The 24,586-nt window shown below is 35.6% G+C and overlaps 2 protein-coding genes across 3 annotated transcripts in view; one reads left to right on the forward strand and one right to left on the reverse strand.

Annotated features, from left to right (window-relative positions):
• The window catches only part of LOC126976781 (5'-nucleotidase domain-containing protein 3), a 197,100-nt gene that overhangs the window by 136,384 nt on the left and 36,130 nt on the right, over window positions 1-24,586 (reverse strand). The window lies entirely within an intron of this gene.
• Window positions 1-24,586, forward strand: part of LOC126976729 (dynein axonemal heavy chain 8) — a 103,039-nt gene that overhangs the window by 65,339 nt on the left and 13,114 nt on the right. Inside the window, exons 62-84 of one of the 2 annotated variants that reach the window (XM_050825230.1) lie at window positions 593-726; window positions 2,926-3,057; window positions 4,040-4,242; window positions 5,435-5,549; window positions 6,525-6,701; window positions 7,522-7,689; window positions 8,719-8,819; window positions 9,594-9,792; window positions 11,138-11,349; window positions 11,784-11,922; window positions 12,577-12,761; window positions 13,859-13,985; window positions 14,847-14,982; window positions 15,878-16,095; window positions 17,174-17,416; window positions 17,939-18,074; window positions 18,946-19,099; window positions 20,374-20,493; window positions 20,579-20,639; window positions 20,943-21,122; window positions 21,485-21,597; window positions 23,301-23,386; window positions 23,973-24,234. In XM_050825230.1, coding sequence (XP_050681187.1) covers window positions 593-726; window positions 2,926-3,057; window positions 4,040-4,242; window positions 5,435-5,549; window positions 6,525-6,701; window positions 7,522-7,689; window positions 8,719-8,819; window positions 9,594-9,792; window positions 11,138-11,349; window positions 11,784-11,922; window positions 12,577-12,761; window positions 13,859-13,985; window positions 14,847-14,982; window positions 15,878-16,095; window positions 17,174-17,416; window positions 17,939-18,074; window positions 18,946-19,099; window positions 20,374-20,493; window positions 20,579-20,639; window positions 20,943-21,122; window positions 21,485-21,597; window positions 23,301-23,386; window positions 23,973-24,234 — 3,601 coding nt within the window. Of the gene's footprint in view, window positions 1-592; window positions 727-2,925; window positions 3,058-4,039; window positions 4,243-5,434; window positions 5,550-6,524; window positions 6,702-7,521; window positions 7,690-8,718; window positions 8,820-9,593; window positions 9,793-11,137; window positions 11,350-11,783; window positions 11,923-12,576; window positions 12,762-13,858; window positions 13,986-14,846; window positions 14,983-15,877; window positions 16,096-17,173; window positions 17,417-17,938; window positions 18,075-18,945; window positions 19,100-20,373; window positions 20,494-20,578; window positions 20,640-20,942; window positions 21,123-21,484; window positions 21,598-23,300; window positions 23,387-23,972; window positions 24,235-24,586 lie in introns of those variants that run through there. The other variant, XM_050825231.1, reaches the window with a different exon arrangement.

Here is a 24,586-nt window from a genome sequence, read left to right on the forward strand (position 1 = left end):
GATCACCGCCGCCCATGTTCGTTTGCAACACCAGTGAAATCGCAGGAGCGTTGCCGGCTTTTAAGGAAGTTCACAGATTTTGTCTAGCAATGTTAAATATTAAGAGCTTGAACAGGATGCATGCACGGAAGGAAACATTTTCATATTAAGGTCATGGCTTTTACTCAGAATGGCATAAATCATAAATTGGGTTTAAGGGAAAACATATAAAATAGCCTTATAAAAACAACAGGATGCCGAAAACTTCAAATATGTGTGGAAGGAACTTCCATCAAATATAGTATTTTAAGCAACAGTTGTGTAATGAGGGCTAAAAACACGAGTGGCGTGGGTTGCGATGTGAGCCGCATGTGAACATCGCGATGAATGACGTCACGAGCGTTTTTTACCTACATAGTTATACAACGTGTCGCATACAATATTTTTACTTTGTATCCCACCGAACACCTTAGGGAGTTGGGGATGGCTGAAAACCAACACGAAATATTATTTCAAGTGTTGTTTCAATTGTCGTTAATTAATTTTATTTCCACGCAGGGGCGTTGTTGGTTTGGTCTATCGAGTATATTGATATGTTATTATTGTTTTACAGATGAGATTCTGAACGAGTTGACACCTATTATGAAGAAATACGCACCGAAGCGTATCCCAGTACCCGACGTGTTATACGAATACTTTATTATGCGGTCTCGCTCCAATTTACATGTCGTCTTATGTTTTTCGCCGGTTAGTACCCATAATCTAACGCCACATTTCAAATTATGTATAAGAAATGCCAAGGACGAGTGGAAGGCAATTCGTTACGAGGTCCCTACCTACGCGTTGGACAGACCTGATAAAGGCTGCGACACAAACCACCATAGTCCAATGTTCCCGTAACGCTGAAGACCCTGCCAAGTGGAGGTGCATTGCGAGGGCTGCATTATCCACCATAGATACGTCTTGTGTGTACCTACAGTCTCATCATGCAACCACGACCACTTCTTATGTGTGTACTAAAATTTAAAAGTTTATATAGTATTCGATAGATACAAATGCACCATCGTGATCTTAGAACACTATTTTAATTGTCGTCAATAGTTTTTATAGGAAACTTTTTTGATCCCTTGGATTACATGGTTCTATTTAGAACTAAGAATCTCAATTTTTTTGAAAATATAATATAGCGAATGGTAAAGATGTAGCTTACTAATGGTGAAAGAATGTTTAGTCGATCGAGTAAGTAGTTTTTGAGTTAAATTGTAACAAATATTCAAATGTTTCCTCCTTATAATATTAGTATTAGTATAAATTAGGAATTTTATACTCGTGTTCTTCTAGAATCAGGCCCGCAGTGTTTACTTCAAAATAATTAATGACTTTCTACACCATTCTTCTACTATTCGTGCATCGCTTTAAAAGCACTTTGCCGGATATACACATGTCACCAAGTAAGAATAGAACACCAATATGTACAAATAACAAAAAAGGATTCAATAACAACAAAAGTTAGCTTAAACTTAGCAAATAAGAGAACAGATAACTTTTATAACAAAAACGTGTGTAGTCATGAGATGAATGACGATCTTTTTTATATTGTCCCTCCAGGTAAGTGCGAATATAATAAGATAATGTTGTGTGAGCTTATAGAAAGTCGTAATTTTTAATCGGATGAATGAGCCTGAAGCGCCTAGGGCTGCATTGAGTGCTCGACCCACAGTCAGTGCTGACGTCGGTCGAGCGTAGCGCGTACCATCCGCGCTTACTACGACGGCGTTTAGTGCTCAGATGACAGCGAAACTTGATTGCGAGTGTACAATTGGGTGTACGCAATATATAACGTATCGCCTTAAAATATGCGTACTACTTACGCAAACAATTACGCAATAAATATCATGTTTACCCAATGATTACAGAGCGTCAAATGAAGAAAAAAATTATAGTTGCAATATATTCGAAATTGCCAGAACACGAATTTTTGTTTACGATTTTTGATGATGATGTTACACACGCGCTTACGGTCGGTCGCTCGGTCAGTGCCACACTGAACGCTTAATACTAATCGCCATAGCGCGTCAGCGGACCGACGAGCTCGACCGACGATTCTCGTCAGCGCGACATAGCTCTACACGCGTAGATTACACTCTAGACGCGTAATTCATCAGCGTTGTACTGAACGCGGTCATATTATGTTTTCATAGTTAGAGCTACGCTCAACCGACGTCAGCGCTGACCGTCGATCGAGCACTAAATGTAACCAAAATTCCTACTAGTGACAAGTGAAATGCTTTGCAGGCGCATGGCGACAATGTTCTAACATTTTACACATGTCATCATTTCATATATGATATACCAAGTAGTAGCAGTCAGCCACGTATACATTTAGTTACACCATTTCAGGCAGTACTTGATGGTGTTCTCTATTTAAAATACATTTTCTCCTCATGGACGAGTAAAAAAAGAAGGACTCCACGGTGTGATATTAGCAAGTGAAGCACTTTTATGCTAGTGTGTGTGCGGTCACGGGGAATACCAGTAACACAATTTTCTCTCCCTTAATTAGTCATATATGGTCACAGTTACGTTTAACTCCGATTTTTTTTAATTTAGATTGATTGTTTTACACTTTTTTACAACGCCCGACGGCATTTTAAAAATATATTGAACTGATCTGTCACAGACGATGGCAAATCTCGCGTGGGGCCATGTAATTTACACGTTAACCGGCTTGTTTTGGTGCTTCACTGTTTTGTAAGGTGAAACGGAGTCCTTTTTTACTCGTCCGTGTTTCTCCTGTCAGACGGTTTAATTTAATATTCGGTAAACGCACACCCGAACTGAAGTAAGACGACAATTTTTTTGGTTCAGTTCAAAACCTACCTATAAATTTGAAATTCTAGGCATATTAATATCACAATTTAACGAAAAAATATTTGATTTTGTCAGGTGGGTGAAAAGTTCAGAAGCAGAGCAATGAAATTCCCTGGTCTGATATCAGGGTCGACGATGGACTGGTTCCAGAAATGGCCAAGAACTGCCTTGATAGAAGTGGCTCATCATTTCTTATGGGAATTTAAGGTTTCAATATTTTTGTCTTGTTTTGGAAAGTATACGAAAAAGCGAGACATTCAGTGTTTATGATGAAATTACTACAGTTTTCTGGTCAAATTATTAAAAATGTGCAATTTATCAATATTAACTTCTTTATTTTGTTAGTGTTCAGAGGTTCCTCGAATTAATTTTATATAATAATATGAATATTTGATTTTTAACCGACTTCAAAAAAGGAGGAGGTTCTCAATTCGTCGGTATTTTTTTTATTTTTTTTTATGTTTGTTACCTCCAAACTTTCGACTGGGTGAACCGATTTTGATGATTCTTTTTTTATTTGAAAGCTAGTGCTTTCCGAGTGGTCCCATTGTAATTTGTATAACCATAAATGTCTTCAATTTTGCTATACATACGTATAGCAAAGTGGATGATAAATTTACGAATAACTCAATAACGCGCCAACCGATTCCGATGATTCTTTAGTATATTTACACATATTTAGACAAATTGTTAGTTAGTGTACTTCAAATTCACTAAAAATCATAAAATAAAAAAAAATAACAAAAAAACAACCGCCTTCAAAAACACTATTCCAAAACAATATATATAATGTGCACTAAAAATTATAAAAATAATTGCGTATTTTTATAAAATTTAATTAATAATAACAATTTATTTAATAAATATTATATTAATCATATTCTAGTTACGATTATTGTAATTTTTGGAGTCGGTGTCATCCAAGATAGGCTTGTTACTACATACACAGTTATAGATGAGATGTGCTTGAGTCGTGAGGAGGCGAGGGGCGAGAGCGGGTTGCAGCGGAAGGACAGCGATTCCAAAAATAACAATAATCGTAACTAGAATGAAATAAATTAGTTAGATTGTATAAAAATACGCTAATACTTTTATACTTTTTAGTGCACATTATATCTATTGTTTTGGAATAGTGTTTTAGAAGGCCGGTGTGTTTTGTTATTTTTTTTAAGCTACAAATTTTTAATAGGTGGTGTGCTCTGCGGAAACGAAACAACAATTGATTGAGATCATGGGCATGGTGCAGGACAACGTGGCGGATACGTGTTCCCTCTACTTTGACAGATTCAGGCGACAGACGCACGTCACGCCTAAGTCGTACCTCTCTTTCCTGGAGGGCTACAAAGTGTTATATAAGGAGAAACATGAAAGTATTGCAGAGATGGCGAAAAGGTTGCAACTATTAATTTTTATGTATTTAATATACACAGGCTCTGAAAAGTCGTAATATGGGAAAAGAAAATGGAGCTATATATTGCCCAAAATCGTATATGACTTGCCACATTCTATTACAGATACCAGTAATACAAAATCATTGTGCAATCACAATGATTTTGTATTACTGCGATGTAAGAGACATTTCTTGGGAATGAGTGCCGTTGATCATGGCCACATATCCTAGGAAATGCTTAATACTAATCAGCATAACTGGGTGTCTTATTATTTCTATTATTTTTCTTTGTTTTTATTTTGCTTTGTCAACCCTTTGCTATTTAAATCAGTCATGACGTTATTCATTTTATGTAATTTTTTTCGACTTTAATTGGATATATTTAGAATAGTAATTGCTAAATATAAAAATATTTTAAGTTTTGCGTAAGTAAGTTATAAGTCAACTCAAGTTTCATGATGATGGCTTAATTTGTTTTGTAGTTTGTTTCTTGTATATTTTCAACAATAAATATAAAAAGCTAAATTTTGGTATACTGTTTGATATATTTAAGTGATAAATGTAAGGATGATACTATGTCTATATCTAAATGTAAATGCAAGTACACTTTTAATATAGATCGTACTTCAAATATTTCAAAGATCTGGTTTTTTTTCTTGGGTATCTTTCGTATCGTAATCTTCTAATATATCAAATTATCGTGTCACGATGTGCGGGACCGAACTCCTCCGAAACGGCTTGACCGATTCTCATGAAATATTAAGTGCATATTTGATAGGTCTGAGAATTGGACAACATCTATTTTTCATCCCCCTAAATGTTAAGGGTGGTCACACGATTTTTATTTTTTATTTTTTTGACCTTTTTTTTAAATTTGTTTGAGTATGAGTCAGCATTACAAAATACATACAACTTCAAATTTTCACCCATCTACGATCAACAGTTACTTTTGTATCGCGATTTTAATATCGGCAATACAACGTTTGCTGGGTCAGCTAGTATTATGTAAATTTTTGGTTGAATTGTAATTTTTTTCTCGCATAAAATGTTTATGTATATAGAAACACGAATACGGATAATCTTAGAGTAATTATTTCATACTTGGAACATACTCAAATCACATAATAGAAGGTTTTATTCAGATTGTTAATTATATCCAATAATATCGTTATAAATGGTTAACAAACATTTTAGAATGACAACTGGCTTGGACAAGTTGGTAGAAGCGGCTGCAAGTGTAGATGTACTGAAAAAGGAACTGGAGGCTAAAGACATGGAAATAAAAGAAGCAACCGCAGCTGCTGAAGAGGTATCTGTATCCACCTTAATAAAACACACTCCTGAACCGGAATTAATAACTGAAGATTATCTAGATTGGTGCGGTAAATTCCACGAACCTATTGTCATCACGTCATAGAAGTTATCTACTGTAAGGTGGATTCGTTTTAGCTTAAGCACGTTTCTATCGGAGACCAATAATATACTTGATAGTTGGCCTTTCGCATTCAAATTAAATTCCTTTTTTGATTTTTGTCGAGTAATGCAGCAAAGAAGTTATATTTTTTAAAAATATTTATTGTTCAAAAAATATTTTTATTCGAAATAAGATTTAAAATCCCTTATTGAAAAAACTACCACCCATTCTATAAAGTATAACAGACCTGAGAATAACTGAGAAACACAGCGCGCTTCTTTTTTTTTAAATAAAATATCGATGCTATATGCAAAAAATATTTATTAATAAATAGCCTGAGGGCGGTTGCTCCATTCTCAATTTGTGGTATGATTAAGAAAGTCTTTAATGTTATAGTAACCTTTACCACAGAAATGCTTTTTAACAATTCTTTTGAATTTCGAAACACATCTGTTTTGTACATTTTCTCATTTTCTAGAATCGTTGTGTATATACATCGCCCAATAAAAGACCTACTAACTCGACTTAACCGAGTAGTAAGCATAACAAGTTTATATTTGTTCCTCGTGTTAGCATTATGATTGTCACAGTTTCTAGAAAATTATTCTGCTTACACGCAAGCATTTTTACTACCAACAATTATTTTTGTCAATGCAAACTAAATAATAATATTCGACTTGATTTATAAGTCATAATCATCATGATATCAGCCGGAAGACGTCCACTGCTGGACAAAGATCTCCCCCAAAGATCGCCATGACGATCGATCCTGCGCTGCCCTCATCCAACCTATTCCGGCGATCTTGACCAGATCGTCAGCTCATCTTGTGGTTCATGTATATAAGTATATAACTAATATGTTGTTACTAGGTATTAGCGGCAGTAGCAGAATCGCAGGCAGCTGCAGAAGTGGTGAAAGCGGAAGTGATGGCCGTAAAAGATCGCGCCGTGAAACTCGTGAGCGTTATTGCTGCTGAAACAGCCATCGCTGAAGAAAAACTGGCCGCTGCCAAACCTGCGCTGGATGCTGCGGAGGCAGCGCTATTGGTGAGTAGAGAGTAGTTTCCTATGATCGTAGATAACACACACATGCACGCACTGAATACAAACACACAGGCCAAATTAGCCAAATTCTTCGAAGGAACTGCGCGTCACTAATAGACCACGGCAATACTTCAAGCCGGCCCACATTCTAGCGCTTTACATAGCGCAGGTCCGACGACATAAACAGTATTGCTGTCATCTCTGATCTGGCGGACCCCAGTATCAGCTCGATCCATTTGACCGCGTGCAACGCAGAGCAGCTCGAATTGACGGGGACCCAGTGCTCTGTGACCGGTTCGATCATTTGGCGTTGCGTATAGACTACGCTTCATTGTGTGTCTTCTACTCCATTTATCACGGGTGTGAAGAGCTGTTTCATCAAGTTAGGATATCATCCCCACCCATCCGGACTTGTGGCGGTCCTCCACAGTGCGATTTTCAAGGATTTTTCTAACACGTACTAAAGCTTTGGAATGAGCTACTTTGTGCGGTGTTTCCGGGGCGATACGACATCGTTAACGCTCCTGTAATCCCTCGCTCGTTTGTCCTCCTTTTCCATAAAAAAACAGGCACAAAAAAAGTCACGGATGCACGTAAGTTCGCATTCTGAAACCTATATTTTGTATAATTTTGAGGATGCAGCGTTAAACAAAAAATGTTTCTAAATCCGGCCTCGCATTTCACTCAATTTATCATGAATCTTATCATTTACCACCACGTCGGAAAACTTTTATGAGAAGTACTATTAAGGAACTCATCACTGTTATAAAAATCATTTAATATTGTCTGTTTTGGTATTCTCTGCTATGTTTCAACTTTACAGACCATCAATGCAGCCGATATTGCGACGGTCCGAAAGTTAGGAAAGCCGCCGTATCTGATTACCCTCATTATGGACGCTGTCATTCTCTTGTTCAGAAAGAAGATTGATCCTATCAAGCCTGATCCAGAAAAACAATTTTTAACAGCATCTTGGGCGGAATCTTTGAAGGTAATATAAATAACTCAGAAAATCTCAAACTTTATGAAATGGCTAATAATAATAAGGTCGCTTTACAAACCATAACCTTGTTTGGGCAGTATTGCACAGCATCTCGCTTTCACTCTAAATTTTCAGAAATAATACTAAACTGACTCGTAATAGATTTTTTAAGTTGTGTAGTCCTAAATATAGTGTACTGCCATTGTGATTGATTCTTCATTTGAAATTATCACTAAGAATCTTTTTAGTTAGCAAATTCGTTTGCAAATCCGACTAAAATAAGCTATTTTCGGTAGAGTTTGTAATGAAATGAAACTAAATCTTCTAAACTTAAAATTGCCCCAAATAGATTACTTCTTTATCTTCAAATTGCGCTTTTAGTTTAACTTTTATTTGTAATGCATGTTGTAACAATGTTTAGCTTTCTGTCCTTCTTCTCCATTAAACTTTCACTTCGGTAAACCCGCGCTCCTCCTTGCGCGTTATCTGCCTCAAAAGGAAAGCTTTTTCCTCACGTACAAGTCTTACGGCTATTACATATTTGGCAAATCAAATCAAAATATTTTTATTGCATGTCATATTACTACAAAATGGTGGTACTATATGAAGATAGACAATATGTGACGCCCTGCATGAGCACAGCAATATTTTACATAATCTCTTTTTTTTTAATTAATTTTGTTTCGCAAAGGTGAAATGCGGCGAAAAGGTGTGTTAAAACCACTAGGGAAGCCTTGTGCTTTTGACTTAGTATTAATATCTTCGCCATTTGATCTAAGACCGATCTCTGTATATGCCAAAAGCAGTGCAGCGGACAAGTGGGAAAAAAATTTCTTCTTTTCAGACGTCCCTAATATGATGAAATGTAAATTATTTTAATAATTACGTTATAATATTATAAAGTATATTATGATATCATTTTATGTTTATCTTAGAATCAACTAAAAAAGTTGTAGCGAAAATTATTTGTTTCCCTTTTAAGTTACACTGGTACAAAGGAAATAAAATGTCTTGGTACATTTTGTTATATTTTTGCAGGTGATGGCTGACACACGGTTTTTGAATAATTTGAAGTTCTATCCAAAAGATGAAATCAACGCTGAGATGCTAGATTTATTGACGCCTTATTTTAGTTTTCCGTAAGTTTAAAAGACTTTTATTTCATTCATCATATTTATGCGTTATCATTCATATTTAAGCGTTTTCGACCCCGGAGGCGTAATTTTCAGAAGTGCGGTTTGCAATAGTCCAATATTTTGGAATAAATAAAAGTTTACATACGCATAATCCCAGTATTGTATGGGATCTCTTACTTTTTTAAATTGTGATATACATACTTAGATTTTTACCACCTTATTCATAATGGTCCGCTAACTTAAAACAGCCGCTAAGGAGTGTTTTTTCTCATTCTGACTTAGGTCAATAGAAGAAGACAGAGTGAGAAGTAGCAATGCTTTAAGTTAGCAGACTGTTATGAATAAGGGGGTTAGTATTCAATTAATGGAATTGAGTTGTAGTTGAAGTCATAACTGGAGACTTAACAAACTTATCCAAGTTATCCAATTTTGTGCATAGAGTGCAGGGAGCTATTTGAATTCTTTTTTTGTTTAAAGACTAGTAATTATTAAACTAATAGTAACTGGCCAGTGTAATCATTAGGCTTAGCATATAAAAAGAAATGTAGTCCTTTTTCATTAGAAATGTGTTTGCATTCAAATTTTCTGCCCACTTACCATATATTGTAAGTACGTAATAAATCCGACAGGTGTACTTTAAAGAACCTAATGACTGCAACCTAAAAAAAAACCTAAATACCTGCATTATTTTACTTTTAAGAATAATTCTTCTTAGAAGTTTGGTATGCGGAAGTAATAATCTCAATTCTAGCATTTCACTTGATATTTTTTTAACAGACAGTACACATTCGAGGCGGCGAAAATTGCTTGCGGCAACGTGGCCGGTTTGATTTCATGGACAAAAGCTATGGCGTCATTCTATTCTGTGAATAAGGACGTGTTGCCTCTGAAGGCCAACTTAGCTGTGATGCAGGGCAAGTATCAGGCTGCTAAGAGAGAGCTGGAGGCCGCTGAGGCATTGTTGGAGGCTAAGGAGGTGAACGATCTTATAATTTACTTTTAGATTAACATAATTGACGTTCATTTACACAAATGTCGTAGCCCTAAATGGACACAGCCTGCAATATGGGTGCTGATAATTGAGATTATAGTATGATGATATAATATGACTCGGAAACAAACAATCATATTCATCGTCGACCTCTAGCTAACTCTAGGTCAAGGTCACTGACCACTATACGAACAGGTCTAATGAAAATTTCACCCCATGATCCATACTTAGTAATCATAAAATTTTTCGATGATATCACGTTGGTAGAGTAGAAGTGTGAGCCCATCGAGCAACTGTTTTGTCCCCGCTTGAAGATGTACATGTTGATCCACGTCAGCGTATTGTTATGGCAGTAAAGTTTGACATGTTTCTATAAATTTTCCCTGTGCTGATATTGAATAAAGTGGATCGGCGAGGCTCCATCCTCGATAGGCCTCGTCCGTTAATGACCAAACACAAATATAAGGGGGTAGTGAATATCCAGACTACTGGATTAGAATTAAATAACGCAATATTAAAGTATCAAGTCACTCTATACTTAATACATACTTCGTATGAGTGTGTTTACGGTTTACATTACTTTTTTTCTGCAAAGAACTTGCAGCCATCAATGGGGCGAGACTTAGCCGGTCCACATGTGAATGTTCAATTCTCTAAGGGTTAGGTTAAGCTATATGATATACAGTTTATTTTAATGAATTAAGGGACGAGACGAGCAGGACGTTCAGTTGATGGTAATTGATAAGCCCTGCCCTTTGCAATGCAGTGCCGCTCAGGATTCTTGAAAAACCCAATAAAATATGAGCGGCACTACAATTGCGCTCGTCACCTTGAGACAGAAGATATCTAGTCTAGTCTCAAGTCTCATTTGCCCAGTAATTTCACTAGTTTCGGCGCCCTTCAGAACGATTATATTTATAACACAATAATGTTTACACGTTATTGCTTCACGGCAGAAATAGGCGCCATTGTATATGCGCCCATAATCTAGCTGGCATCCTGTGCAAAGGTGCCTATTCCTATGAATCCTCTGATTTTGAAAAATAATATCTATGGGCAGCGGTGATCCCTTACCCTTTGCTGACCCATTCGCATGATTGTTATCATACACTTAAAAAATAGATAAAACAAGTGAAGCTTGGCAAAAATATTATACATGGCGTAATTAAGATTGTGTATTAACTCGACGTTCGTTGATTTTACAGTTTACATCATCACGTCCGATTGAAGTTACCTGTCTCGAAATTCAATTCACACGTGTTTGTGTCCATTATAATGTATTTTACTTAAAATTATTATAATATACCAACGGACTTAATGTTGATTGTAGCGAGAGCTTAAAGGAGTCCAAATGAAATTCGACGAGGCTATGACTTTGAAGCAAGCAGTTCTCGATGACGCGGCCAAGTGTCAACAGAAAATGGACGCAGCGACTGCGCTCATCAATGGACTAAGCGGGGAAAGAGTTCGGTGGACTGAACAGTCTGCGCTGTTCAGGTCCGAGATCGAACGATTGGTCGGAGATATATTGCTACTCACCGGGTTAGTAAACATTCAATGGATTCATCAATAAATAATTTTTAGATGTATGGTAGAACCATATATTCTCTGGTCAACTCATTTTTGTAATATTTGATTTGCTCCTGATTTATCCCGCCTATATTAATAATAATCCTATAACTATCCAACTCCAGATTATTTTAAAGTTCAGTAAATATTTCTTCGTTTTCTAATTATTTATCAAATTAAATCGTATTATAATTAAATCGTAATCACTTTGTAGTATCACTTGTTACTTATGGTATGTGATCACCGTAGCCCATGTTGTCCTGCAACATCAGATGAATCAACTGCGTGTTACGGGACTTTTAGCATTACACCTAGGAGCACATATCTATTTGTTACAACCACCAAAAGATGTTCTAATTTTAAAGCTTTGAAGTTCGAATTTTATAATAAGTAATCACATATTATAGATTCTTGTCATATTCGGGACCGTTCAATCAAGAGTTCCGCTCGTTGTTGAACAACAGCTGGTTGGCCGAACTGTTGAGAAGAAAAATACCCGTCTCTATGAGCTTGAATATCACTGAACAACTAACGGACACTGCGACGGTACTACTATGCTTCTATATAGTCTATATATAATTTTATTGTCTCCTTACACATTTTGAGAGTTTCGTATTGAAGGGTGTCGGCCTAGTTCTGTATTACCAAACCTCTTTTTTCCATCAGTACCTATTTCCGTTGTAGTCAACGAGCTATATCTCATGAAACACAAGGTATTATGAACAGTTGAAATTTTCAGAGATATTCACTCTGATATAAATGGTTAAGAGAGAGAATAATTTTTTTATATATTTGTTTGTAATGGAGTTAAAAATTTGTACTAGACAAACGAACCTTTTCCTAAAATAGTACATTGCGATATGTGTGCGCAAAGTAGGCTATAGGGCTGACCTACGTGCGCACGAGTATCATATACTAATTTTCCTATTAAGTTGCACAAAGTTCGACCACTACCTCACTACATTCTCGCACGTTCTGCTATATCCCCGTTCACTCAGTTGCATTCCCACACGCTCTTGTCAATGTGTGGGAATGTGGTACAATATGCGCAATGCATGCGCATGCGCAAAATCGAACTTTGCGCACGATAATAGGAAAAGGTAAGTTATTTGAAATAGTTTTGTCTTAGTAAATGTAGTTTTTTGTTCATTACATGAAATTAGTTTATAGATTAAATTAATTGTTAATAATTTCACTCAGATTGGCGACTGGAATTTGTGCGGTTTACCGACAGACGAGTTGTCGATACAGAACGGCATTATCGTAACAAAAGCTGCCAGATTCCCGCTACTCATAGATCCGCAGACACAAGGGAAGATTTGGATTAAAAATATGGAAAAATATAGTGATCTCATTGTTACCACTCTCAACCATAAGTATTTCAGGTGAGATAAGTGATTTTTTAGATGTTGTCATAACCATAATGCTAACATCAGGAACAGAAAACTTATAATGCCCACTACTTCGCTAAGTCGAGTTAGTAAATCTTTTGTGGGGCGATGTATACGCTTTTACAACAAGTATCTCAGTAAATGTTCAAAATAAATGTATTACAAAATTCAAAAGAATTGTTAATAAAAATTTGTGTGGTGTGGGAATGGAGTGACAGCCCTCAGGCTATTATATTTGTTCATCTCAGGTGTGATGCATACTTTTTGGAATGGGTAGTAGTTTTTGAGTAATAATAAGTGATATCACATCCAAATTTTGAATAAAATATTTGAATTTGAATACCACACAAGACACTGTCTATGTTCTGTGTGAGATACTAATAGCATAGTTTGCCAGTGGAGAAAATATATAAGAATGTTGGAATACAGACAATTGTAAGGCACATAAGTGAATATGCCAGAAACTGTCATAACCATAATGTTAACACCAGGAACAGACATAAACTGATGATGCCTACTACTCGGCTAAGTCGAGTAAGTAAGTCTTTTGTGGAGCGATGTATATGCTTTTACAACAAGATCCCAGAAAATGTTCAAAACAAAAGTATTACGTTATTCAAAAGAATTGTTAAAAATCGTTTGTGTGGTAAAGGTTACTATAACATAAATGACTTTCTTAATGATACCACAGATTGGGAATGGAGCGACCGCCCTCAGGCTATTAAATAATAAGTTTAATTGTACAATGTCACTTTGTAAATGTTACTTTATTTGTAAAACATATTTTTGATGGAAAAAAAAGCCCGCTGAGTTTGTTGCGCCCATTCTTCTCAGGCCTTGAGGCATTCATTTTGGAATGGGTGGTAGATTTTTTGACTTTCAATAAGTGATTTCACATCCTATTTTGAATAAATATATTTGAATTTGAATTTGTATTTTGTGTTTACGTATAATGATGTGTTGTATCATTTTTGTTTGTTACACAATATTGAACTGCAAATTGTACTCTTCAATACTTTTAATCAAAGCTGTGTAGTAGTGGAATGTCTGATGAACATTTTCATATCGCTATTGATGGTAATTTTTTCCAGGAACCATATAGAGGATTGTGTATCGCTAGGGAGACCTTTGTTGATAGAGGATGTTGCAGAAGAATTGGACCCTGCGCTTGATAATATATTGGAGCGTAATTATATCAAAATCGGCTCTTCGTACAAGGTATTTTTTCTTTTTTTAAAGATGTTAGCTGTTTTCTTTAAAAAAGTAAAAATTATATTTACACTAGCTGACCTGGCAAACGTTGTTGTGCCATATAAATTATATATGTACACTTTTCTTGAGCTTCAACGAATCTATTACAAAAGATTTATTTAAATAATGTATCTATAATGTATTACCCTAGTCAACAAATAAAGATCTTACTTACTTACTAACTTACATACATTCTCTTTTATATATATATATATATATATATATATATATATATATATATATATATATATAGATTATTTATTTATTTAGATTTTACACAAATAAAATTTGAAAACATAATTTTATGACCGATGCGTGACTCGAACCCGCGACCTCTCGCGTTCCGTGTGAGTGCTCCCCAGACATCGTCCGTCGTCATCTCCCGACATCTCAACTCAATTTCCTAATATGCAAATATTGGGGTTGAGTAGGTTATCAACTGTAAAGTAGATCCTGTAGATGACGCCACAACCTGAGAGTTGAACAAAGCATACAAGATTTTATCAACGATACGTCACTCGAACGGTTGGCTCAGTAGGCAGAGCGCTCGCACAGTACGCGGGTTCGAGTCCCGCATCTTTCATAAAATTTATTATAAAATTTTATTTGTGTAAATTATCCCAGAAGTGAGGGTTATCACTTTAAAACATAACAAATTATTTATATTTTGTTTACCTACATATCGTCGCTGGGGCTATTATAAGATATTGTGTGATGTGAACAAACGATCAACTTTATCAACGTTGAACAAGGAAGCTTCTCCGCCACATGGAAAGGTTTATTAATGTTTCATCATATTCGTTATCCTTTCTTATATTTTTTTTTTAGGTAAAACTAGGTGATAAAGAAATCGATGTGACTGCGGGTCATAAAATATATATAACTACGAAGTTGCCAAATCCTGCGTACACACCCGAGATTTCAGCTAGAACTTCCATTATTGACTTCACTGTGACCATGCAAGGTATGCCTTATCAAAAATACACTATCAATTAAGCGTTAATCGTGTGTACCATCACTAACACAACGCATGGATACTGCAAATATACGAGTATAAATGGACTGAAACAACTTGCATATAATTCATCTAAACAATTTATTTGTATGTTATTTGATTGGTTAAATTTCACTTATTTGATTAACGCAAGTGTTACACATTTAAATAAAGCACTTTTAAGTCCCCCTGGAAACGAGATCTGGAAAGTTCTTAATACGTCGGGTTAACTAAAATAAAAATAAAAATGTAACTTTAACTCAAAAATCGAATGTACAAACACAGTTACAATTACACGCGTTTTAATCCTTTAAAAGTGTTTTATTTAAATTTCACAATTTTTTTATACTATAGTGAAAATATTTTGCCAGATGTCCATATAAAAATGTATATTGTTTTTATAGTACTAAAATCCTATAAATACATTGTTTGATTTAAATCATTAGAACCAATTACTGAGATACACAGAAATATTTTTGCACACTTACAAGAATTGCTCGTTATTAGTATGATTAACTTTTTGACTTGCCCATAACCTCCTTTTACCTATAATTTAATTCATTTGGTAATCCAAATCAAATCCTACAAAAATATTTTTATTTCATAGGCAAATCATATTACACTTGAAATATGTAATTTTTTTCATATAGCTCATTCGGAAGACACGTTTCTTAGAGAAGAATGAGCAAGAAACTCTGAGGTTGCTCTTTTCAAAACAGATTAGGTGTACAAGTTCTTATTTTTAATGCACTTTACAAATCATTTCAATTACAATATATGCAAAGTGACACAACAAAAATACTCAAACGTCAAAAACTTATCCGTTATTGCATACTCAATTTCTTACATTACTTTTTCTTAATAGGACTAGAAGATCAATTGTTGGGTCGAGTGATATTAACAGAGAAAGCGGAGATGGAAGCTGAGCGAACACAGCTGATCATGGACGTGACCGCGAATAGGAGGAAGATGCAAGAGCTGGAGGCTAATCTGCTGCATAAGCTCACCACGATACAAGGCTCATTGGTGGAGGATGTATCACTCATACAAGTGCTCAATATTACGAAGGCGACTGCTACTGAGGTATGATATTGGTTTTAATATATGGTATTTAAGTTGAGGATGACTATGTACTGCCTTCTAAATCATAAATCACGATTCTCACTTCAAAACAAACTATTGCTTTATAAAAGCATAATAAAACCCATATCGACATATGGCCTACAACTCTGGAGAGCAGCGGCAAAATCAAACATTGAAATAATACATAGATTCCAATCAAATATACTAAGAATAATAAAGAACGCACCTTGGTATGTCTCAAATATTAGACTCCATCATGATCGATTGATGCAGAACAAAAATATTATAGAAGCAATCTCGGAAAGGTCAAAAGCGTATAAGAAGCGAATTACTAATCATCCAAATATGCTGGCAGTCAATCTTATGAACACCCAAACAGTTACTCGTAGAAAGATTAAAGAAAAAAAAAGAAAAAAGACTAAAATAAAAGATTCCTCAAGACCTTCTCTGAGAGGCACAACATGAATAAACGGAGCAGTCACTGGGCGGCTTTCGTGCAAGCCCTTTAAATGAATAATATCTTACATATTGCAATATTGCAAGATTGATAGATTACAAAAAATAATTAAAATGGTGAGGATGTTATATCGTGTAGAGAGAGATATTTGGATATCAACGGAATCTATGTATATATCAACCGCAAATAACGCTTCAAACAATTATTTTTATTAAAATTGAAAGAAATAAACATTTTGTCTGTTGCATCTCAATATTTTACAAAACAAATGTGTAACCAAATTCAAAAGAATTGATAGAAAACGTTTGTGTGGTAAAGGTACTATAAAATAAATGATTATCTTAATGCTACCACGGACTGGGAATGGAGCGAACGCCCTCAGGCTGTTTTATTATATTTTTTTTGAACGATACTACATATTATATTATAACTAAATTAAGGAAAAAAATAATCCTATTGAATTTCATATGCTCGTTCTTCTCGGGTCTGAGCCATACTATTTCGAATGGGTGGTAGTTTTGTGTAGTTTTTCACATTGGATGAGTGATTTTAAATTCTATTATGAATAAATTATTTTAATTTGAAAAATTTGAATTTGAAATAAGAGTAAACTCATTTCAGGTTAGAGAGAAACTGGACGTGGCGAAGGAGACCGAGATAAAAATAAATGCAGCACGCGAAGAGTTCCGTCCGGTGGCAACACGTGGCTCTGTGTTATACTTCCTGATCTGCAACATGTCCATGGTGTGTAACATGTACCAGACCTCGTTGGCGCAGTTCCTGGAGAGATTCGACTTGTCTATGGAGAAATCCCAGCCGAGCGCTATCACCTTCAAGAGGATCGGGTTCATTATCGATTATTTGGTAAGTTATTCATTATAACGTAATAAAATGTGTACATTAAAGAATTTGTATGTCTGTCGAGACGAAACATGAATTGGGTATTCATGTTTCGTCGAATTGTCAGTCAATGTTTGTTTCCGAGTCATGGATTAGAATTTATGTATGTTTAATTAAGTATATTGTAGTAAATATATCGTTGTCTTGTACCCAAAGTACAGGCTATGCCTAGTTTGGGACAAGATAATTTGTGTAAAGGTGTGTCAATACATATTTATTTTTTATTTGTTTATTTATATTGTAGTCTGCCTCTCGCCAAATTCTATGTTGCCATGCGCATCTGTTTGCGCAGGTGCAATCTGCATTCGCCCATTCGAGTTATGTTTAGTTACAAATTTTTCCGCATCTATTCTCAGCAATGTCGGATCGAACTAGTAGTTTGGCGAGGAGTATGCCTCGTAAATCTATAACATTTTTGCCCATAGATAAGCGTATTACAATAATACCATTGATCGCTGATAAACGATATTATTTCATCATTTTCAGACATACGACGTATGGAAGTTTATAAGCCGCGGGTTCTATGAGACGCATAAGTATTTGTTTACGTTGCTACTAACTCTGAAGATTGATTTGAACAGAGAAGTAATCACTTACGATGAGTTCCAAACGCTAATAAAGGGTAAGCGTTTCCTACACACAATGCCAACAATACTAGCTAGAATTAAATAGCAATTAATATGCCGTATTTCGAGCCCTGGGCATATTTTAATTACTAGCTGGCCCAACTGACATTCTATGCATAGTAAAAACTTTTGCGGATGAAATTTTGTAAAATCCGTTCTTAGCTGACTTGGCGAAAGGAATATTCCTACCAAATTTCAAGTCTCTACGCCTTTTGGTTCCAGAGATATCGTGATGAATCTATATATAGGTAGAAATCTCTTATACATATAGATAATGTATTGAAGAGTATAGAATGTTTATAACTCACAGTTACTTTAAATATACATATTAGATAATATAAAGTCCGCCAACGGATTCTACATTCTTAACAACACAATAACTAAGATTGCTGAAAATGCAAGAATAATAAGCCGTGGTGAGTGACAGTGAGTTAGTCTGCTTTAGCAAAAGCTAGAGATAGAAAAGGTTTAACGAATAAATACTCAACCTACATATGATTGAATCAATAACCTAAATTTAGCACTTAGTGACATTTTACCATATTTTTATAATAATTGATTTATCGCTCCAGGCTTTTATCTAGTAGTAACCTACGAATAATTCACAGTGCGGATTAGTGCGTAAACTTTTTCAGAGGTTAAAAATTAGGTTCTTATAATAAAATTCTTTTTTTTTATTACTTTTAATTCAATTTTATTATTTACATTACTTTTTAATAATTTTAGGCGTAGTGAATTTCTGGCACTTTGCAATTTGGCTCAACTTCTCCATGAGAATGAAAATACCTTCAGTTATTTCGATCTCCTTTGATTTGTCCATTCTGAAAAGTTATTTTACATACTCTTTCTTATTATTCTTCTTCACAGGTGGTGCCGCGTTAGATCTGAACGCCTGTCCACCGAAACCATTCAAATGGGTCACCGATATGGCTTGGTTGAACTTGGTGAACCTGTCTGGCTTAAGGCAATTCACTAATATCTTGACCCAAGTTAGCAATAACGAGAAGGGTTGGAAAAATTGGTATGTGTTTTAATAAATGCCAACAACCTTTTGAATCTATAGTAGTTTATAGATTAGGATTAAGAGATACTTTAAAATAGATCAATGGTTTGAAGGAGTAATAAAAATGAATCATCCGTATTGACGATAAAGAATTGCTGTTTTCATTACATATACCTATACTATTGTCGGAACAATGCATTCTTGCGAGATAGCAGATAGCCTTTTCTTTGTATTTGCATCATATTATAAATTTATTCACCAATGCCCTTTCGAAGGTACATTCTATATAGTATTAAATGAGAAGTTACAAAAGTACTATGTTACTACAAAATGACGATCCTCATTGACTCGATGCGTGGCGATATTCCACAGTGTGGTTATCTAGAAGATTTTTTCCACGAAAACCCTATGTGGGATAAACCTGAAGTGTCCGTATAGATATGGTAGATACTTCAAAGATCAGCAATGCTACTGTGATTGCTCTGGTATGCTCTCTTGAGCACTAGTAGGAGGCTCCTTGGCACCTATTTCTGCCATGAATCAGTAATGTGTTAACATTATTGTGTTTTGGTCGAGGGGACGAGCGCTATTGTATTGCCGCTCAGAATTTTTGTGTTTTTTAAGAATCCTGAGCGGCACTGCATTGTAAAGGGCAGGGCGTATCAAATAATATAAGCTGAACATCCTGCTCGTCTGGTCTCTTAATTTCATAAAAAAAAGCATTGGCGGTGTTGATCACTTTATCCTTGAATATTCATTGCCCTCTTACTCCATAAAATAAACTTCACAAGGCGTGTAAAACTGCGTGGTTAGATAGTTCAGAAAGCGGTTACGATGGCTGCTTTATTCGTATAGGCTATGTCCTACTTATCCATGTCATCATCATCAGACGGAAGACGTCCACTGCTGGACAAAGGCTTCCCCCAAAGACTCGCCCTCGTCGAACGTATTCCGGCGATCTTGACCAGATCGTCGGTCCATCTTCTGCGGGGCCTACCAACACTGCTTCCTCCGGTACGTGGTCACTTGTGCTCCACCGGCCATCTGTCCGTCGAACTATGTGCCCAGCCCACTGCCACTTCACTTTCGCAATCATTTGGCCGATGTTGGTGACTTTGGTTCTCCTACGGATCTCCTCATTTCTGATTCGATCTCGCAGGGAAACTCCTCCCTCTCCATTGCCCTCTGAGCGACAATGAGCTTCCTCATAAGGCCCCTGGTTAGCAACCCCGTCTGCGTACCTTAATTATGTAATAATTTTTTATTAATTTAATATTTAAAACTATTGTAAGGTTTGACAAAGAGGCCCCAGAGGATGAGCCGCTGCCAGACGGCTACCATACTCTGGACGTGTTCAGGAAACTCCTGGTGGTGCGTTCCGTGTGTCCGGACAGAACGTTGGCGCAGAGCCTGTAAGTTATTGTATCATTATAGAACTGGATGGGACATTATAGGATGGACATAACACAGTGTAATATACATTTAATTTATTTTCAGAAAATATGTAATTAATTCGATGGGTGCTAGATTTTCGGAGGCTGTCATTGCTAACTATGAAGTAAGTATTCTATATAATATTTTATTTTGATTTGGTGATTCTTATAATGTTATATCAATTCTGGTAAATTATTATAATTTCATTTTGCTAGTAATAAACTGAATTAGACTTAGTTGCCAAAATGCATATTGGGATAATAGGCAATAGCCACGTCACATGTCGTATCTTACATATATAGGTAATAAATAATATTTTGTAAATTCAAAGTGAAAAAGCCTATAAGTTTAGCAAACTTTGTAGTTATCATATATAACATTTCTATTCCTGCCTCCAGTGGAAATAAATTATTGTTTTATTACGCAGAATATGGTGCTAGAGTCACGACCATTAGTGCCTTTAATCGGGTTTTTGGCGATGGGCTCCGACCCTACACCTTCAATAGAAGTGACAGCAAAAAGAATGGAGTGCATTTGCTCATCGATATCGATGGGCCAAGGGCAGGAAGTTCACGCAAGGAAGCTCATAGACAGGGGTATAAGGGAGGTTCGTATTATTTTACATAAAATACCTAACAAATACTATACAACAGTACAATCGTAAAAAGTTGAGGAAAGTTCCTTTAAAATATTATTTAGTTAAAAGAAAAAATCTCTGCCCCAATATGACTCCATTAAAAAATTGTAATATTTTAAAGCGATAATCCCCACTTTTGCGATTGATTACAAAACAAAAATTAAATTGACAAACAAAATTTATGAACGATGCGGGACTTGAACCGTGTGAGCGCTGTTCCACTGAGCCAACCGTTCGAGTGGCGTAGCGTTCATAATACTTGATATTATGTCTTGTTCAACTCTCTCATAAAGAATTTAAAACTTGAATTGTACTAATGTGTATGTATTTAGGGATTGTGGGTATTGCTACAAAATTGTCACTTGGGGTTGGAATACATGGTTGAGGTTATGGAACAGTTTGCTGAATTGGAAAAGGAGCCAGAGAAGGTTCATGAAACGTTTAGGTAAGTAAGATGTAGTAACACATTTATGTGATGTTTCCTTGAATGCATCTATCCCCCTGTATCTTGCCTCTTCACCCCATTAAAGCTTATCTTTCCTGTGTTGGTTAATTTTAAAATGTATAAATTTGACCTTAAATAATTTATACGTCTAGATGGTCTCTTGCTGTAAGACAACCGATATAAACAGGCCAGGAATATTAGCTTAGTGTGCGTGATAAGCTATGTCTTACACTCGCGATTTGTATGACACTTTGTGTTAGTGTGCTTGAATTGCTCAAAATGAGGGTAGTTCTAAGTCAAATTTTTTCGACGTTTTCACAGCAGTCATAGCTCTATCTAGACGTATAAATAATATAAGACTTTGACATTCAAAAGTGTAATTTTGTGCGATGAATAAATTACTTTTGAGTTTGAATTTGATCTACCCCTCGTATTTATGTAATTCAAATATTTTTATTCAAAATAGGATTTAAAATCACTTATTGAACGTCAAAATCTACCACCCATTCAAAAGAAGACTGCCTCAGACCTGAGAAGAATGGGCGCAAGAAACTCAGCGGGCTTTTTTTTTAATATAAAATATGGATTACAATGTAATATCGTACAATAAACATTTATAATTAAAGAGCCTGAGGGTGTTCGCTTTATTCCCAGTCCGTGGTGTCATTAAGAAAATCGTTTATGCTATAATAACCTTTCCCACACAAACGTTTTTTAACAATTCTTTTAAATTTCGTAGCACATTTGTTTTGTACATTTTCTGGGATCATATTGTAGAAGCATATACATCGCCCAACAAAAGACTTACTAACTCGACCCAACCGAGTAGTAGGCACAACAAGTTTATGTTTGTTCCTCGTGTTAATATTATGAATGTCACAGTTTCTAGAAAATTCCTCAATGTGCTTATGAACATACAAAACATTATCAAAATTGTATTGAGAAGCAACAGTCAAAATGTTTATTTCTTTAAATTTTTACATAAAATTATATTTTACATAAAATTATAGATTAATGAGAAATAGAACAGACTATCTGCCTAATTTATAATGTGATTTGGATAAAAAAGCCCTCTAAGTGCTTTATCCGCTACGATATCATAATGCCTATTTCTGAAACAAAAGTCGCAGTAGGAATTGAAAAATTTTAAAAAAATCATTAAACGCAGGTGAAACTATGAAGCGTTGCTAGTTAGTAATAAAAACATAACATTTACCTTGTTCTTAATTTTTTTATAACAATAACGGACGAGACGGGCAGGACGGATTGAAACGCCTTGCCCATTACACTGCAGTGCCGCTAGGGTTCTTGAAAAACACAATAATTTCTTAGCGGCACTATAATTGCGCTCGTCACGTTGAGATCTAAGATGTAAAGTCTTATTTACATCTTAGCTACGGTGCCTTTCAGACTGAAACACAATAATACTTACACATTACACACTGCTTCACGGCAAAAAAAGGCGCCATTTTGGTACCCATAATCTAGCCGGCATCCTGTGCAAAGGATGAAAAAAGGCATTTACACTGGTAAATGCCTTTAGTTGCCTCTAACGATACCCTTGGGCCTGGGACTTCCCTATTCTTTTTAAGCTCCGGGAAAGCACAGGGCTCTTACCTCTTAAGTTATGCTGGAATAATAACTGACCGGTAAACCAAATTTTTTATGTCACCTTTATTTACTTTTCTGAATTCTTCTTTCAGGCTCTGGATCACTACAGAAGTTCACAATAAATTTCCAATAACGCTGTTACAAATGTCGATAAAGTACACGTGCGAGCCACCTTCAGGTTTGTTGTTATTTATTTATCAAGAATTAGTTGAAAATATAAGTTTAAAGCAAATTTTTCACATTTCATGGTTTTTTTTTTAATAAACAGAAGCGAGTTTAAGTATACATTTATCTGATTATAAGTGATACACCAATTTATCGAAATATTCTGAGTGATACAGCGATTGCGCTCGTCAACTTCAAATATGAGATGTTAGGGTTGGGAGCCTAGTTTTACATTGCTGCATAACGGCAGAAAAGGACCATTGTGGTAATCATTTCGAGGGCATCCGATGCCATACAGCCTGGCACTGAAGTTTAAATATCTAATGTCACATAAATAATTGCAGATTCTTCCTTTGTCTTCACTTAAATTATAGCTCGTTTCGCGGAAACAATATATTCAATGGCATTACCTGTTAAGTTCTAAGAAATTATGAAAAATGACTTTCTAATGGTGCATTTGCAAATTTTTTCTGACTTCAGTATACAATAAAGAAACATGATCTAAATGTTACATCTAGTAGACGAAACATTATATTAATAACTATTTCAGTGTACATGTATGCCAAGTAAGCTGTTTTTAACAATTGGGTTTTTCACAGGTATAAAGGCAGGTTTGATGAGAACTTACGACTCGATGAGTCAAGACTTCCTGGACTACAGTGATAGTCCGTTCTACTTGCCGCTGATATACACCATCTCTTTCTTGCACACGGTTGTGCAAGAGAGACGGAAGTTCGGCCCACTCGGTTGGAATATTCCGTATGAATTTAATTCTGCGGATTGGTTGTCTTCGTGTATGTTTGTCCAGAATCACTTGGATATTCTCGAGCCTGGCCAGAATGTTAGTTGGACGACTGTGAGGTGAGCATTTGTTATATCATCTTGAGTTTTTTCAATTTTCAGTAACGAATGAGGCTTATAATCATACTATCCACTACCACTATGGAAAATCGAAATACTAAACAGCATCGGGATTACGCTCGTCACCTTGACGCATAGGATTTAAATTTCGAGTGTCCACTAATTTCTCTATCATTAGGCATTAATCTAGCTAACTTAATGTGCAAAGCAGCCTGCCACTAGTTTAAATTTTTGAATAAAGGCATCATATGTAAGTTTCATCAACCACCTCATTTCGTCAGTATGTTTGTTGTTCGTTCACAGTGTGGTTCTTAAACTTTAAATAATTTTATTCCGTGTATAACATAAGGAA

This window comes from Leptidea sinapis, chromosome 42 (assembly GCF_905404315.1).
Source record: "Leptidea sinapis chromosome 42, ilLepSina1.1, whole genome shotgun sequence".
Lineage (NCBI taxonomy): Eukaryota > Metazoa > Arthropoda > Insecta > Lepidoptera > Pieridae > Leptidea > Leptidea sinapis.